General features: G+C 55.9%; 1 protein-coding gene across 2 annotated transcripts in view; it reads left to right on the forward strand.

The window, feature by feature from the left end:
- The first annotated feature begins 14,043 nt into the window (after positions 1–14,043).
- NR5A2 (nuclear receptor subfamily 5 group A member 2) overlaps positions 14,044–17,067 on the forward strand; it is an 83,316-nt gene continuing 80,292 nt past the window's right edge. For both annotated transcript variants that reach the window (XM_037070507.1, XM_037070502.1), the window contains exon 1: positions 14,044–14,350. In XM_037070507.1, the coding sequence (XP_036926402.1) occupies positions 14,287–14,350 (64 nt within the window). In that variant the 5' untranslated portion in view covers positions 14,044–14,286. The remainder of the gene's footprint in view (positions 14,351–17,067) is intronic.

A 17,067-nucleotide genomic window follows, 5' to 3' on the forward strand; every position in this document is an offset into this window, starting at 1 on the left:
CACGTCAGCTTTGCGGAGCGGTCAGGACAGAGCCGCCTCTGCTGTGCAAGTGGAGAAGCCGAGGAGCCCGGTGGGTGCGGGAAGTGACCTCGCGTCAAGCGTGTAAACGGCAGGTGCCAGACTGGGCTCTGGGCAGGGCCCGGAGCTCACAGTGCAGCCCCTGGGCTCTGCTCACTCCAGTTGCGCCCCCCCACCCCGGGACAGATGTGGCATTTAAACACAGTTACGGGATGTTTCGATACATGGATTCGCCTACTTAAAATGAACACTGTGCTGTGTCAGAAAACAGCACATCAACAGCACACCGCAAAAAGAACAAACACACGCCGATCTACACGAGCGCATCGTCTGATCCTGGCTATCTGATAAGCGCAAGCTGAAACAGAGCAATGTGGGGCCTGTGAAATGTGGTTTTTCTCACCCTGATACTTTCACCGAGGCAGTTCACGGGCATGTAAACAGGCCCAACCTTTCTGGGAATTTTTTCTAGAGAAACTAGGACAGTAAAAGTCATCACTCATAAGTGAAGAAAAATGGTGAAAATCTTAATAATTGCTGGACCTAAGAGACAAGAATTGGGGGGTTCAATTTGTTTAGACTCAAGTTTTTTGTTTGCTTGAATTTTTCACTTTACAAGTGTTTTCAAATTTTTTTTTAAATTTAAAAACACTCAGTTCTTTTTATGCAACAACTCACAAAGCATATGTACAAGATTACTCCTCTTGGCCTCATTCACAACAGCCAAAAATCACCAAAAATGCATTTCCGACAATAGAAAGTTTTTTTTAAAACAGTGCTCAATGAATATAATAGAATATGAAGCGACTATCCAGAAAATCATATGTACCAAGAGTGTTCCAGGACATGAGAAAGTATTACTGGTAAAACATCAAATGGAAACAAAAGAAAGCTACGAGATTTCATGCTCTTCAAAAACATATTTATGCCCCTAGAAAGTCTGAAAGAAAATTCTCAAATTATACACAGATTTTCTTTGATGGTAGGAGTATAATTTAAAATTTTCTTTATACCTTTAAAAATATTTTCTACATTTTTCTACCTGAAGTAATATCACAGTGAGGGGGAAATGTAATGTATACATTGAAGACAGAAAGAAAAGCAAGTAAAGATAGATGCATAAATTAGCCCTGGCTGGTGTGGCTCAGTGGATGGAACATGGGCTGTGAATCAAAAGCTCACAGGTTCAATTCTCAGTCAGGGCACATGCCTGGGTTGCCAGCCAGGTCCCCAGTAGGGGGCGCACGAGAGGCAAGTACACATTGATGTTTCTCTCCCTCTCTCCCTTCCTCCTTTCCCCTCTCTAAAAACTAAAATCGAAATTAACAAATCCCGTGAATCCACTCAGTTGAGTTGTCCACACAGTGACATCACGCATGGTCTCGTCTCGCACCACTGCCCACCTCCCCTGAGGGCGCGCTCTTGTCAAGTCGGAGAATCTTAGAAGTCCCGGTATTCAACCAAAGAAGCAAAACAGGGCAGACCCCAACTTCCAATGACAGGGCGACCGCCTGAGAACCACGCGTCCAGCCCACCCAGGGGAACCGGGTCCGGGTGGGCCGCAGGTGGTGGGAGGCAGCGTCAGGGGCCCGGGGCGGGGGCCGGCGGGAGCCCCACCAGCTCTCCCAGCTGAGTGCATTGCACGAGGATGGATAGTTCTCTGGGGGACCGAGACGTTATACACCACGGAAACTGCTAAAGACAGCCGACAATACAAGCAATCGTGTCTCCTGGTCCTTCATCGGTATCCACCATCGCTCCTTCGCTGTTTCTTAATGTCCTTCAAAACAGAAAGTCTGGGCGATGCCTCTCGGCAAGTGGGTTGTTGATTTTTCTGTGGTCAGCAATCAAATGACCGGGGCTTGAAGGTGGACGAGACGGCCGATAATACATCTCCAGATGGAAGGCATTTGAGGAAAATTCAACAGAATGTCAAAATGTTTATAAAATATGAGAGGAGAGAATTTGGTGATACAGAACAGATAGACAAAATAAACAAAGTTAGTTCTCTGCCACCTCCTGGGTCTCCTTCCAAATCTCTGAACTCCCTGAACCCCCTGAACCGAGAGCCTGAGTTGGCTCAGCCAGGGGGCAGGCGGGGAGGGGGGGGGTTGAGAGGAACCGAGAGCCACACACCAAAGGGAGGGACACGGCGGCTGAATGACGCCCCCTCTGAGTGACGCCCCCTCCGGTGCTGCAGGCCCAGCTGTGAGCTGCCCCGGCCCAGCTTCCGCGTCTGCACGGCCAAGTGCTGTCCCTGGGGAGCCCTCCGTGGACAGAGGGGCTCGGTGACCGTGCACCGGGGTGACCGGGGGGTCCCTCAAAATCAAAGGGGTAGCTTTGAAGGGATATTCGAGAGGCAAGAAACACTAGAAATACAACTTTGAGGGTAGGACGAGGCCAATTATTTCTAAGAGTGTGGTTTTCACAAGAAGCAGACACGAGAATTTTCAATCGCCGCTGAAAACCCAAATCCCTCACATAGGTCTCCCTAGCCAGGCTGCACTTTAAAAAATTTTACCGTGGTCATCTGAAATGACTCTAAAAAAAAAGAAACTTATGTGAGTCTATTACTCGCTGGTGCGCTCTCAAAATTTCCTTTAGTGGAGTTTTTTTTTGAGCAGTTACGTTCCCAGCAAAACTGAGAGGGAGGGACAGAGACCTCCCATGGACCCCTTCGCTGCCCCACAGGCACGGCCCCCCGTGGTCAGCACTGGCCCACGAGGTAGTGCATTTGGCATCATAACGAGGGATTGTTGCGCCGACACGCCGTTGTCACCCGGGGTCCACAGCTGCCAGGAGGGTCGCTCCCGGTGTCCTGCCTGCCACGGGCTTGGACAAGTGCGGTGACGTGTGTCCACCACCGTCCTGGGCTCTGCCTCCCGTGGGTGCTGTCTGCTGCCGCTGTCCCCCTCCCCCGTCCCCACAGAATCCCCACGCCCCCGTCACCGGGGCCCCACTCAAGAGCAATACGAGGCCAACACCCAAATGTCCCGACAGCGATGTCCGGCCCTCCGGCCCGCAGAGCAATTAAATAAGATTACTCAGTGAGTGACCTCAGTTGTCTTTCGTCGTTGTGGCTGTTTCGGGGGAAAACGTCCGGTGTCCCAGGCTGTCCATCATCGCACTTGTCCTTCCCGGTCACTTCAGGGCTGTCTGTCTGGTTCAGCCACGGCTTCCCGAGGGCATTGTGGTCGCCCGAGCCCCTTCACCTGTCTTTAGGGCACTGCTCGCCCAGACGTCCCGCATTCGTCCCATCCCCATCGCCCTTCAGGGGCCGCCTGTCTCCTCTCTCAGCCGCCAGCCGTGTCGTCCCCCCTCTGAACCTCTCCCCGTCACTGTCCCGACATTTGACTCCGAAGACTTAGATTGTGGTTTTGACTGCAAGTCATTTTCACGTGCGGGGGGCGGGGGGGGGGCTCATCTGCCCAACTGAACTGTGAACACTAACCCGCGAGGACTGGGTCCTCCCTTTAAGAGGACACGCAGGCCCTGGCAGGGGAGCTCGGTGGGTTGGAGTGTCACCCAGGTGTGCCCGGGTGTGGGTGTGACCCCTGCTCCGGGCACACGCAGGCGTCAACCAAGCAATGAACTGGCGAGTGGGCGGGGCAGTGGGTTGAGGTTCCTCTCCCTCTCTCTCCCCTTTTCTCTAAAAAGAGAGGAAGGAAGGAGAGAAAGAAAGGAGGGAAGGGGAGGAGAGTGAGAGAAAGAACACGGAGCCCCATGCATAAAGATGCAGCTCAGCAGATTCCTTACATTTTTAACTCAGAGACATCCACGCAAGTCCACACTGTTTCCACCGTCGGAGGGACCGGCACATCAGAAGGCCATAAAGTCCAGGCCTGTGATGCTGTCATTGAGCTTGAACCCTAAACCTGCGTCAGTGGCCCTTGCCCTGGCGAGTCCAGACTTTCCTCCAAGCAAAGCTTCCCGGTCAGGGACGGGCACGCCGATTCCCGCTTCCCCGGATGACGCAATNCTTTAAGAGGACACGCAGGCCCTGGCAGGGGAGCTCAGTGGGTTGGAGTGTCACCCAGGTGTGCCCGGGTGTGGGTGTGACCCCTGCTCCGGGCACACGCAGGCGTCAACCAAGCAATGAACTGGCGAGTGGGCGGAGCAGTGGGTTGAGGTTCCTCTCCCTCTCTCTCCCCTTTTCTCTAAAAAGAGAGGAAGGAAGGAGAGAAAGAAAGGAGGGAAGGGGAGGAGAGAGAGAGAAAGAACACGGAGCCCCATGCATAGAGATGCAGCTCAGCAGATTCCTTACATTTTTAACTCAGAGACATCCACGCAAGTCCACACTGTTTCCACCGTCGGAGGGACCGGCACATCAGAAGGCCATAAAGTCCAGGCCTGTGATGCTGTCATTGAGCTTGAACCCTAAACCTGCGTCAGTGGCCCTTGCCCTGGCGAGTCCAGACTTTCCTCCAAGCAAAGCTTCCCGGTCAGGGACGGGCACGCCGATTCCCGCTTCCCCGGATGACGCAATGGCCCGCGGCTCAGCAGGCCGGCTGCCCCCACGCTCCACAGCCCGCAGGTGTGGCCGGCCCAGCAGCAGGCCCTGGGGTGGCATCCGACGTGAGCACGAGGCCGGCCTTCCTGAGAAGCCAGCCCGCCCGCCCGGACGCGCCCTCGAGAAGGCCAGCTCCCAGGCCCCGCTGGAAAACTCAGCCCCTTCACAAACGCGTCTCTGCAGATGCGTTTTCTGCACAACCCTCCCAGAGTCCCGCACGCAGGGAAGCAATCCGAACGCTAAGGGACCGAGCTGAGGGAGGTGTGTGTTGGGGGTGACAGTCACCCATCTTGGTGGACAGAAGGCTGTTTTTCGCCTGAAAAGCTGTTCCCTCAGTGGCGTAAGAGAAGCCCCCTCTCCTTATGGACGCCCCCACGCCTTAGAAGAAAAATAAATGTGGCCCTTCCCTCTGCTACTGGGTGATGCAGGGGAGGTGGCAGGTCTCCCTGTCCACGCCGGGGTCTCCCAACACAGTGAAAATGCGTGGAGTCCCCCCGCCACAGTGACTTCAATGGAGCGGCCAAATCACAGATTTTTCTGGCTAGAACAGTCGCAATGGTAATGAGAGAAAAACGAAGGTGTTGGGACAACTAGCTGGACCAAAAAGGGAGGTGAGACAATCCCTAGAACCCAGAGTTCACGCTTTCTCTCCCGGAGTGCCACCCAGAGCAGCCTTCGGCGTAGAAGGTGCACCCGATGACGATATTTTTTGTACAGACAAAGGAAGAGGCCGCAGGGCAACTGCGCACAGGGGGGGGGGAGTCTTCCCTCCCTCTGCAATGGAGCGCCCTGGGGGTGCCCGGAACGAGGGCCAGGTGGGGCCGGGCAACCCGCTTCAATGAGAAAAGTCCCTCACGAACTCGAGCTCCAGGTGACAAGAGCCATGCCAGATGACTATTTAGGACAGGACATTTCAGGGGGAAAAACAGCCTTCCGAGTGCCCCCTCTGGCAGCCAGCTCACCCGAAAGCTCCTCTTAGAACCAGTTGGCTGTGGCCTCACGCAGAAAGGTCCCGGAGCTTCCCGGCCAACATGTCCCAGAGAGCAGACAAGTCATGGTGTCCCCACAGGGCCCACATGGCTGACCACGCCACTCAGTTTCACTGGTCGTGTATTTAACAGTTCGCTCAGTCGAGTCCAGCAAAGGGAGAAGAGAGAGCGACAATAGGAACGAGCCTGGTCCACTTCCACACCACCCCAGGCGCCGAGGGGGTGGGGGTGGGGTGCGGGACAGCCACCTGAAGGGGCCACCGCATCGCTCGGTGGCTCGGGCGCGCGTGGACCCCATGAAGCTCAGGGACAGGACCTTGCACGGTGACTTCACACACAGGTGGTCCTGCCATGCCTGCTCCCGTCATCCCCACCCCTGGTACCCACCGGGTGCTCCAGCTCACAAAACACTTCCCGTCCTTCATCCCATGGGATGCTCACAAGAGCCCGCCACAACGTGAGCGCCCTCCCTCCGGACCCCGTCCACGCACGTGGGCCTGCGGCTGAGTGAGGCCACTTGAAGGGCTCTCCCTGCGTCCCCAGGCGGGGGAAGGTGTCTCGGGTGACTCCGACCCTGACCGGGGAGCTGGGGGCTCAGTTTCAGTGCTGGGCGGGCAACACCAAAATGCTGTGTTTCCTCAAAGTGCCGACGAAGCCTGTTCCGGTTCCTGGTCCTGGTGCGCAAAGTTGTGGCCCTGGAGGGGCTGCGGACAGTGGCAGGTCACAGTCCTCGTCCTCGAGAGGGTGGCAGATTGGCGTGGGTCTCCTTGAAAAATTCCATTTTGGACACACGAAGATGAGTGACAACTCGGTCAAGGTTGGGGGAGACCAGAGCACGCGCACCCACACGAAGATGGGCACGCCGTGCCGTGGCCTTGAAAGCAGGGTGGGGACGCAGGCGATCCACTGGTCGGAACACTGAGGAGAAGATTCAGGGACGCCCGTCTCCACTCGGCCATGCGTGGACCAGGTCGCCGCGTGGGACCTGCCTGCCGACTCGGAGAGCACGGGGCCCTGGCTTCGCCCGCTGCAGGCTGCCGTGTTTCTGAGTCCGGATCTGAGCGTTGGGGCTGGAGAGAGGTGCCAAGAAACAGTGATTCTACCAGAAGGATCGGAAGAGGCCTCCCCAACGCCACAGGGAGGCATCTCTGCGCTACGGCGTGTGGACCCAAAGCACCGTGTGGGAGTCAAACCCCACGAGAGCATGGATGCAGCAGAAGACCCCCGTGGCCCCGTGCTGCTGACACGCAGTGTTCCACACGCAATCCAACGAGGTCAGGTCCGCCCCTCGGATGGGACGAACTCTTATTAAAATTAACTGAGCACTCGGGCATTACCAGATTGCATAGTTTTCTGGAGAAGTGCCCGTTTGTTGGAGGTGTTGCTCAATTAAGTGGAAGAGAAGATTCATCGAGGTAATTATGAACCGAAGGGGCAGGATCCCGGCCATTCTTTTCAGCCTCTGCCATCACTCGAAAAGACAATGTACCCTGTTTCTGTCTGTCGCCGTCCCAAGGCCCACCAGGAAGGGGCGTGGGAATAGACACGAAACATCGATGACGCCTTATGGGCAGTAATACCGTCAGACTGGGGGGTTACTCAGTGAATGCAAGGTGCTGCCACAACCTCACTTCACTCTTTAACTTTTTCAGCGTCAGAAAGCCGAGTCGGGGACGGCGGACTGCCTGCTGGACGGCGTCAGCGGACCTGGCCAGGTCCAGGCTGGCTGTTGGCTGGGTCCCAGGACCCGGACCACCCACTCCCGGTTCCGTGAGAGCCTCGCTCAGCCTGGAGCCTTCCCTGTTCCCCCACAAGCATCCAGCAGGTGCCTATATACTTCTCATCGCATAAAAGGGTCATTGAAAGCGGGTGTGAGAGTTAATGGTTAAGCCCATTGTCTGTGGTTCCCTGAATGCAGGTCACAGTAGGCGGCAGCCTTCAGACGGAAGGTGCCCACAGAAGTCGGGCAGCTCAGGACCTTGTGACAACCTGCCTGTCAAACCCAGAGGACAAACAATGCACTGGATTGATTTAAAGGGAAAAAAAAAAAAAAGAAAGGAAAGAAAAATCTGGCAGAGAGCCCTCCTGGTGCCTTTAGCCCCAAACCTTGCCCCCAGAGAAAACTGGAAGTCGTGCTCCTGAGTCACCTCCCCAGGACCGGCCCCTTCTCGGGCAACGCCCACGAGTTCCCCCTTCCCTCCCATGGGTGCAGCTGCTGGCAGCCCAGAGTTGTCAGGAAGGAGACAGTTGTCCCCGGATGCAGAGCAGACCAAGACCCACCCGCCCCACCCCCAAGAACAGCCAAGTAAATGCTCCCTTCCAGCTCCAGCATGGTGGCTCCTGCCAGCTCCCATCTTCTTACGTAGGGGACAGGCCGAGGACGTTCCCCGCAGAGGACCGGGACCCCTGGAGGGCAGCTCAGAGAGGGGCCCAGTTCATGGGCGGCCCCTTTGACCTCTGAAACTCAGGCGACAGCTGACGTCACTCCCAGTTCCCCCAGGCAACCCAATGGGGGCTCTCATCACATTCGACTGTCGTCCCCATGTGACCCATTAAAAATGAGGAGCCGGTGGGAGAAGCAATGATAAAATGAAACACTAGCTAGGTTTCAAAGTGATACAGTCTTCAAATTCCAAATAAGACTTGGAGTGTTTTTAACACGCCTACCCACGCACACAAACACACTCTAGCTCTTGCTGTGGAAGGATGTTTTCGCCTGAGCTGAGAAGAGGAAACTATTCGGTGTCGATCACCAGGGCTGGGAAGGGAACCTTCGCGGAGTCACAAGGGCTAACTCTCCTGTCGGGCGTAGGAAAGCACCTACTTCGTGAAGGGCTCTGGAGTAATTTCCCCACCACCCACTCCGCAGTGTGAAACAGCAGGCTTGTGACTGCAGCTGGTTTTGCAGTTGAGTGACCAGGAGAAGGAGAGCGTCGCAAAAAATTCAGATTTAAGCTCGCGACACAAAACTGCCTACACACCACCCACCTCGCCAGACCAGGCTCCTGGGGTCCCCTGGCACCAACTCTGATATCAACAACTCTGATATCAGCAAAGGGCTTCGAAGCAGCTTCACGGAAATGGCGACTCCCAGTGTGGCCCACAAGGAGCCTTTTGGAAGTTTTCTATCGATGTGTATGTAGGTTTAAGATGAATAGACGGTGCCTGGAATCAATTCCAATCAGCATTCCATAAATTTTTAGCTCCAGTCAAAAATGCTCAACAACCCCCGGACACAGGTATAACTACTGCCCGCATTTTGTAGATGAAGAAATGGAAGCACAGAGAGGTCGAGTGACTGGGCCAAGGTCACCCAGCACAGCTGAGTTGACGTCAACCCAGCTGTGGCCTCTGGCACCGAAACTCAGCCCTCTACTGCCTCTGGGTAAACACACACACACACACACACACAACACAGGCATGTGTATACACACTCATACACTCGCAAACACACATGTACACACAGAGATACACACACACACACACACACTCAGGTAGGAAACGGTGCTGGCCCGACTCTCTGACCCTTGCACCTCCTCTGGCCTCCTGCGCACGTGTCGTCCCCACCTCACCCGCCTCTCCATCTCCCCACCTCAGTCACCCCGACTCTCCATCTCCCCACCTCAGTCTCCCCGCCTCCCTGGAACCGGTGCTGCTAAACCCACACAGGTGGGCGGGAGGAGGACATGATGTAAGGGACAAGGGGACAGTGCCACTTGCTTCCCCACCCCAGCTGTTATCTCTCTCTCCCCTCATGACCCCCTTCTGAGAGCTGCCTGAAGCTGGACCCTGAGTCTGCTAACTAGCCACCCCCATGCTGTCCCCTCCCAGGCAGGGACAGTGACCAGGGGCAGGCTGTGACCAGGGCCTCCCCTGGGACTAGAGTGGAACCACTGCGTGGCGGACGTCCACCCCTGAGCACGGGAATGAACCATCCCTCATCCCGAGTCCACCTGTGGTCCCCAGTTTTCTCTCCCCGAGGACTCGTGGGCAATGAGAAGACGGACGAGGCTCTGCAGACCACCCACCAAGCATCACGACTACCGGGGACAACGGCGTGACCGCTGCGGACCTTCAGCTCGGTCCGCAGAAGGGCTTGGCCGCCCTCTCTCAGGGTCACGCTGACCTTCCGGATCCAGCTTCCTGGTGGACAGCCACGTAAGAATGTCAATGACTGCGTGACCGACTAGCAGAGCGGAGCCAGGCCGCCTGTGCCATTTACCCCGGTGACTGGAGAAACCACACTTGACCTTACTGGACAGACGCTGAAGCCAGGCGCAAGCTGCCTAGAGCACCGGGGAGGAGGGGGCATGGGCCCCGAGGCTCCACACCAGACAGCCCCACGAACCGGCCGACTGACCTCGGGCAAATAATCGGACTTCAGGAGTCTCTACTTACCCCACCCGCACGGCGGTTCAGGGGGACGTTTGCCCCATGGAGGAACGAACCCCATCGACCTAACGCGGGGGCTTAGGTGAAATGAGGCCGCCTGTGTCGGAGCGCAGCCGGGCGCCTGCTCGCTGCTCCCCACGTGGCGCCACCACGCTCCCCGGGGTATGGTCATCTCGCTCAGTTTGTCCCCCCAGTGACCGGCCTGGCCACCACCACAGAGCCCCGCCCCTCCCATTACCTTCCAGTGCTTTCCCTGCCTCGCCTCCTCTGCCCCCCTAACAGTTCCACCCCCTTCCCGGGACCATTAGTCCCTTTCCTCTCTGCTCCCTTAATGACGTTGAGTCTCCTTTGTCCGAGCCACTGCGCCGGGCGCTGGCTTGGACAAATGGAAGACGCACGTCTCAGCGAACAGGTGAGAGAGGACAGAAGTCCCCCCGGTGCCGAGAGAGACCCGCTCCAGCGGAGTGACCTGTGTGAGCCCGAGGACGGCCCTTGCGGAGCCCCAGGACCCCGCCTGTCTCGGACATCACACACGCCGTGTGTTCACTGCAGCCATGGGACTTCAAAAAACCCAAACTATGTAGTGCCCAAAGTAAACCCTGCTTGATGGCTGGAAGGTATAACTTGTTAGAGCACTGGAAATAAAACTCCCAGGGAAAAGTAAGCCCACTTCTTGGCAATGCGTTTTTGTCCTGGCCACGGCACAGGAGGAATGACCTTTCTAAGTGTCTCCATGGCTTTGTTTTTTCAAATGATCCTTTCTCTTCGGGCTTTTCCTCGTCTTTCCCAAAATACAGTGGAAACTATGACCTACGTATGCCTTTCTCACGGAGTGATGTTTGGATCAGTCACAGATGTCTGTGTGCTGAGAAACTGTATACGGGACGGGTATTTTTCAATCCTACCTCATTTACCGTTTCTGATTAAACCTTCCCCTTTTCAGCGGGGCATGAGAGGTCAACACCAGCGCCCACTCGAATGACTGAAGCTACTTCCTTTGCCCTGAATAAAGATGGGAGCCGCAAGCCATCAGACAAACATCGCAGGCTGCGGTAACCGTGGGGCGCTCGACCCGGGCCTCCCCAAGGAGTGAGTTGCAGACGCCGTGATGGCCGAGAGTGACCGAGGCTGTTTAATGATTAGTGCCATAAAAAGTGAGTGATATTTGCCTGGCCATAACAGTACCGTGTCAAAGTTGCTTATCTCTCCGGCCAGGTGGCACTTCTCACAGTTATTAATAAGTTTGGGGATGAGGGGGGTGGTCAAGGTAGCCGGTTTCTTTTAAAGTGTCAAACAGCCCAGGTCCTGAACAAAGTCGGTGGCAAATGCCTGTTAGGCAAGGGGACAAGCTCAGCAATAGTTTTGCAGGGACTGACTGGTTCTGCATTTTTATGTTTTCTGCAAACCACCCCCGCCCCCGCCCGCAGTATTCAAGGCAACCAGTGCATTTGAATGACGAGTGATTTAGGTGCCGGTTCTTAATACCCCTGAATTACGGGCACACCCAAGGGGCCCTCCCAGTGGGCGCTCCGGCATGTGCCCGCCAGAGTTCCGACGTTCCAAGAACGTCAGTTTTGCGACTGGCCCATCGCCAGGCCTTCGGTGAGAGTTCTCAGGAAGTTGGCAGGGACTGTAACTCATTAACTGAACTTGAACACTGTCGTGCAACATGTGGGTGCTCGTGACACGGTTAAGGCCTTTCGGATTTTGGCAAAGACGGCTTGGATGCATGGGTTAGCTGTCAATCACTCCTGAGCCCTTCCTGACATCGGTGGGCAGACACCCTTCCATCCGCTCCTCTCTCTTCCCCCCCCCCCCCCCCCGGCCGCTGTCTGAGCGCCCGCCCCGCCCCGTGGCGGCTCTAGCTCGGAGGGTGCCTGGAACAGGAGGAGGGAGTGGAAAATGCCCGCGGCTGCCAACAGGAAGTGGCCCGACGGTGCCTTGTCGGAGAAAAAGGGTCACTAAGAACTGAGGCTGCGATGGGTTTTGCGTTCTTCCCCCAGGTAGGAGTGGGGGGGCGGGACAGGGAAGTTCCGAGTTCCCAGCACCTGCGGTTGGTGCCACACGTGCGTGACCACCACCTAGGTCCTCTTTCACAAAACCACGTTCGTTTCTCACAGCGCGCTGAAAATCTGTCTCTATGCACCCGCTAGACAAGCTTCCAAAGACCCGATGCACGCGTTCGTGCGACGTTGCCGCAGCACGCCGCTCAGCGCGGCAGGGCCACGAGTCAGAGGGCGACGGAGCGTGTTTCTGCAAGACCCTCCAAGGACCGAGCAAGAACCTGGTAACGCTGTCTGCCAGCGCTCGGTGTTCTGTGTGCGTCTCGTAGAATTGCCCCGTCTGGTCAGAACCACAGAACGGAGCATGAAGTCCAGTCGTTCCGTTGTTACCTGTGTTATGAGCCTCGTTCAAAGAGGAGGAGGATCAGACCAAACCCGTCTAAGGCCTTCAGCTAGAAGAACCCCGCGAGACCTTCTGAACGGCGGCAGATGGTGTCTGTGGCTGGCACACGGTGAAGGAAATGAGGAGGTCTTTCCAAGGTCACCAAGGGGGCTGTGTCTCTCCCCAGGGCCCAAGTCACCCATCCACACTGGCTTCACAGGACATCTGTGCACGTGTAAAGCCCTTTCAGTCATGACACGGAGCACTTTCTTTATGTCTTCTTATCTACTTCTCACCAAGAAACAGGATTGCAGCCCGCGGTTTTTGTCATTTTTATTATAAAGAATTTGGGGCTCAGAGAAGTCGGGCGTGATGTTGTCTTGGGTCCTTTAAAGCATACAAAAGAGTGTTTTTAGTGGCGCCGTGTTGTCGTTTGATTATTTAAAGAAATAACTGCCAAGGACGGACATGAATGATTATAATCAGCCAAGTCTTTTTTGTTTAAAATACGTAGTTACTAGTCCAGCTAAAATACTTCACTTCCCAGCCTCCCTTGCAGCTAGGTGTATGTATAGGTTGAATTTCTGCCTAGTGAGATGTAAGCAGTAGTTGGTGGTACTTCCAGGAAGTGCCTTGTCTCCCCTTCCTCCACACTGCTTCCCGGCAGTAATGGCCGGAACTCTAGCAGCTCTTTTGGAACATGAGGACTTGGGAGGTAGTAGATGGAAGGAACCAGGTTCCCAGCAACTCTGGGGAGCTCTTGTGGGAGACTTGGATTCCGAACTTCTTTTATAAGAGAGAAATAAATGTCTTACGTAAGCCTTCCTTGTTACTTGTTATTCTGGTTTCTCTGTTATATGCAGTGAAATCTAATCCCCTGAAATACAATTCTGATGGGGAAAATGCTGTTCATAAACAATCTGAGTTTTCCAAATAGGAAGAAGTCAGACTGAAAAAAGTTTGCTCCATTAGCAAAATCAAAACACACCGGAAAACACACGCATTGCTCTGAGGAATCCAGATCTTACGACTCTGAGGAGCAACGGGGGTAAGTCAGGGAAACCTAGAACGGCTCTTGTGAGTCTGAGTGACGGTTCCCTGATCCAGCCTCTCCCCTGGAAGTGAGCAAAGAATGACTTAGATCACGGGAAATGTACTACGCAGTCATCACTGTGCCAGCATTAACTCCAAAGGATACCTTTTCGTTCACTGGGGGTAAAAAGACAGGCCTGCCCAGAGTTGTGCCTTTTCAACTCTCGGCAGGCACACAGGCGTGACGCAAACACCGCTGGAAAAAACAGGCAGAGCCGCCGGCGAAGTCTCGACGTGTCAGCCCTATCTCTAGCCATCACTTAGAGGACTGATATCTGCCAACGTTATCACGCAAAACATATTTACGGAGGCCCGAGGAGCTGCATCTGCCTGCCCCTCTGCAAAGAGGCGGTGACATCAGGGGCCGTGTCACCAGCCCGGGCCGAGTGGGTGGGGGGATTGGAGCCGGTGTGCAGCTTTACCCGCTGCTCTGATCCCCTGACCCCTCAGCCCCGCAGCCTTCTCCGCTCAGCCCAGCACAGCGCCTCTCCACGCCTGGGTTAATCATTTCTTTACCAGTATCTGCCAAGAGTTCTTATCTGTTTTGCTGTCACTTTATAACAGGGTCCCCTTATCACCCTGCCTAGAGTCACGTGACACCGCCGAGCCTATGAAAAGTTCCCGTTTTTCTAATTAGACACCATCGCGAAACTGGATGTGTGGTTTACGGCGGGTCACGAATGCTAAAAAAAGTACAGAGTCCAGGGAGAGACTTACTTGGAACTTTCTGAATTCTTGGATTTTTTTTTTTTTTTTTTTTGCTTTTTTCATGCTTTCAGGATGGGTCAGCGCAGTCAGCTGTGTCCTCTCGCAAGTCCGCAAAATTTGACAAGCTGCCCTTTTCCTTAAGCCTAATGATTTCTGCTGTGCACCCAAGGCCCACCCGTGCTTCCACGGAGAATGTCTTCCCGGGTGGACTCTGGGGGGTTACCGGACTCTCTGAAGCACACGCGTGCACCTGCTGGTAAGTAGGAGTCGCTCTACTGATTATCTGTGTATCGTTGGGCTCTTACCTGAATATGTGGCATTTAATCTCATTGATAGTTTCAGTCTTGTCTCCACTTTCCCTCCGTGTTATTGAACGCACACACGCCCATCTATAGCACACATTGATCTTTCCTGAAGTTCAACAAAAGCAGATGGCTATTTCGACGATTATTCACGATCGGCGCTATTGGTGGATATAATTCTGTTGGCCCAAAAGTAGCTGGGGAAATATGTCCATTTCATCCCGAATATTTTCCGAGACTTTTAATCGGAAATAATAAGCTAAAATTTGAACAGCCTGAAATAAATGAACCATACGGACGAATCGATCGCTGATCAAACTTCACCGGATGGCTTTCAAACATTTGTGAAGTTTCGGGCCGCACCACAGCGCCCTGTCTCATTCATAGCAGATACCATAGAAAATCTTTTGCTTCTCTGGCAATTAAGTCATACCAAAAACACCGCACATACAATCATTAGTTAAGCATTAGAAGTTAAGGATTACTGTCTGTCTTGTTTTTATAAACAGGAGTAAGCCCGTGATGATAATTTTCATTTTTTAAAAAGAGTCAAAAACTTGTTAATGTCTCGGCAAGAACGCACTAGGTCGGGCCGAAAGCCAGGGACCAGAGGGGATGGAACCCCAGAGGTCTGCAGCGACCGGCCTCTTGGAGGTCCAGTGCCTCTCCCCGCCCCCGTTTTGAAGGCCTTTCCTGGGCACTGTCCTGGGCCGCCCCGGCCCCAGCCTCTGCCCGGCCGAGGAGGACCGCCGCGGCCCGGGCGCCCCCGCCCGCTCCCCAGAGGACCAGCTGACCCCACTGAGCGCAGTGATTGCCTTTTTATGGGCGCACTATACGCTGGAGTGTATCAATGAGGAAATGGTTACCGAAAAGACGTCCTGTACTATGGAAAACAAACGCCCGGGAATGGCACGCAGGGGGCACCAGGGGATCGATTGCCCGGCAGATAAAAGGCGCTGCGGGCACGGGAACTCGGCTGACAGGGGAGCACGGGACGGTTCCAAGTCGCTTCCGCGGGCGACAAGTCCCTGCAGGCCGCGGCCGCGAGGGGCTATCTGCGGGCTCGGCCTCGGCCTCGGGGGCGCGCGGGGAGGGCGAGCTCAGCCGGGGACGCGGGCAGCGCGCGCGCGGGGCGGGGCCGCGAGACCACACACTCGGGTCGCCGGGCGCAGCGCTCCGGCCGCCGGTCGGTTCTACAGGGTCAGGGGTGGGAGGAGACGCGCGTGCATTTCCCTCAATCTCAGCCACCCGCGCCGGAGCGGCGGGGGCGTCCGTTCCCAGCGCGCGAAACACCTGCCGCTGGGGGGTGGGCTGGCTGCAGGGGCTGGGAACGCGCGGGACCGGGAGAAAGTACCGAGGGAGGCGCCCAGCCAGCCTCCCCCACACCCTGAACGTATTATCCCGGGTCCGCTGGCTTCCCTGAGCCGGAGCCCGGGATAACAAAAGTCCAGGCCATTTCCCGATAAACGAGGACTTCTTTCCGGATCTCGCGCGCAGCCACCCGCCCCTTCCCGGCCCGGCCCACTCCGCCGCGTTCCCTGGTATTGCAGCCCTACCAGTGGCTGAGATACCGCGGATTGGAACCTCTGAGTCACCCACAGGAGGCTGCTGGCAGGGCCCATGCGTCCACGGGGCAGCCTCGGAGGAGTGCTGGGCAGTCCATCAGTCCCGGGTTCTTGGATGGACAGACTCACGGGAAGGGCTGACTGAGAGGAAGAGGGGCCAGTGCAGTCATCAGACAGAACAGTTGATCCCAACAGGCGGACCCCCCCCCCCCCGACGAGTGGACTGGGTTCCAACTGCCCAGGGCTGGCCCTCTGGGCAGAAGCCCTGGCCACAGCTGTTCACAGTGTCTGAGGTCGCCTGGCAGCGTTGAGATGGGACAGGGGACAGAGCAGTTCTCAAAACTGAGCCCAGGGTATGGAGGGGCCCACCAGCATTGCCCACTCCACATTAATTCTGTGTGTCTCCTGGCACGTGGGCCCCTGTTTACTTAGAAGCTGTCTCTCTGGGTCCCTGCTGGGCACGAGGGTGTCCTGCTCTGTGGTCCCCTTCGCCTCCTGGAGTCTCGTTGTATCGCAGTGACCACCTCCGGGAAGCCCTGTGCCCAGGAGGTTCTCAGTGGTGGAAACCGAGAGCCCGTGTGTCCTGCTGACCCTTAGCATGACTGGAAGCTGAGCCCTGCCACCCCCCTCCTCCCCACCCCGGCCCAACACCCACCAGTGCTTTCGGCAACCTCCGCCCACAGCTGGGACTCGAGCTAAAGTGTTTCTTCAGTGCCTCTGAATAAACGGAGAGGTGTGTGGAGGGAGGGAGGACAGAGGCCTGGAAATGACCCTTTCACCCAGACACCCCGTCTAGTGTTATCTGGGACTCAGCCTTGAACTTGAGCCGAGCCAGAGAAGGGCCCTGGGAAGGCCGCCACCTGCAGGCCCAGCCCCCACCTGCACCCCCAGGGACTGTCCTCAGGGAGCAGGCTTCAGAATCAGCCCCGCCCCCAGCCCAGAACCCGGCGCAGGGTAAAGCTACTTGGGGGGGGGGCTGCGAGTCCTCACTCGGCCCCTTCTTGGAACAAAAACTTCCCAGAGAAATGCAGTTGCCTTCCAGGAACTAGGGGAGTTGGGGGGGGGCACTGTGGTCTGGGGGGACCCAGAGAAGTGAGCTGTGCCAG

Source organism: Sturnira hondurensis, unplaced genomic scaffold (genome assembly GCF_014824575.4).
Source record: "Sturnira hondurensis isolate 20B ecotype Veracruz unplaced genomic scaffold, ASM1482457v3 Scaffold0018805, whole genome shotgun sequence".
In the NCBI taxonomy this organism is placed as follows: domain Eukaryota; kingdom Metazoa; phylum Chordata; class Mammalia; order Chiroptera; family Phyllostomidae; genus Sturnira; species Sturnira hondurensis.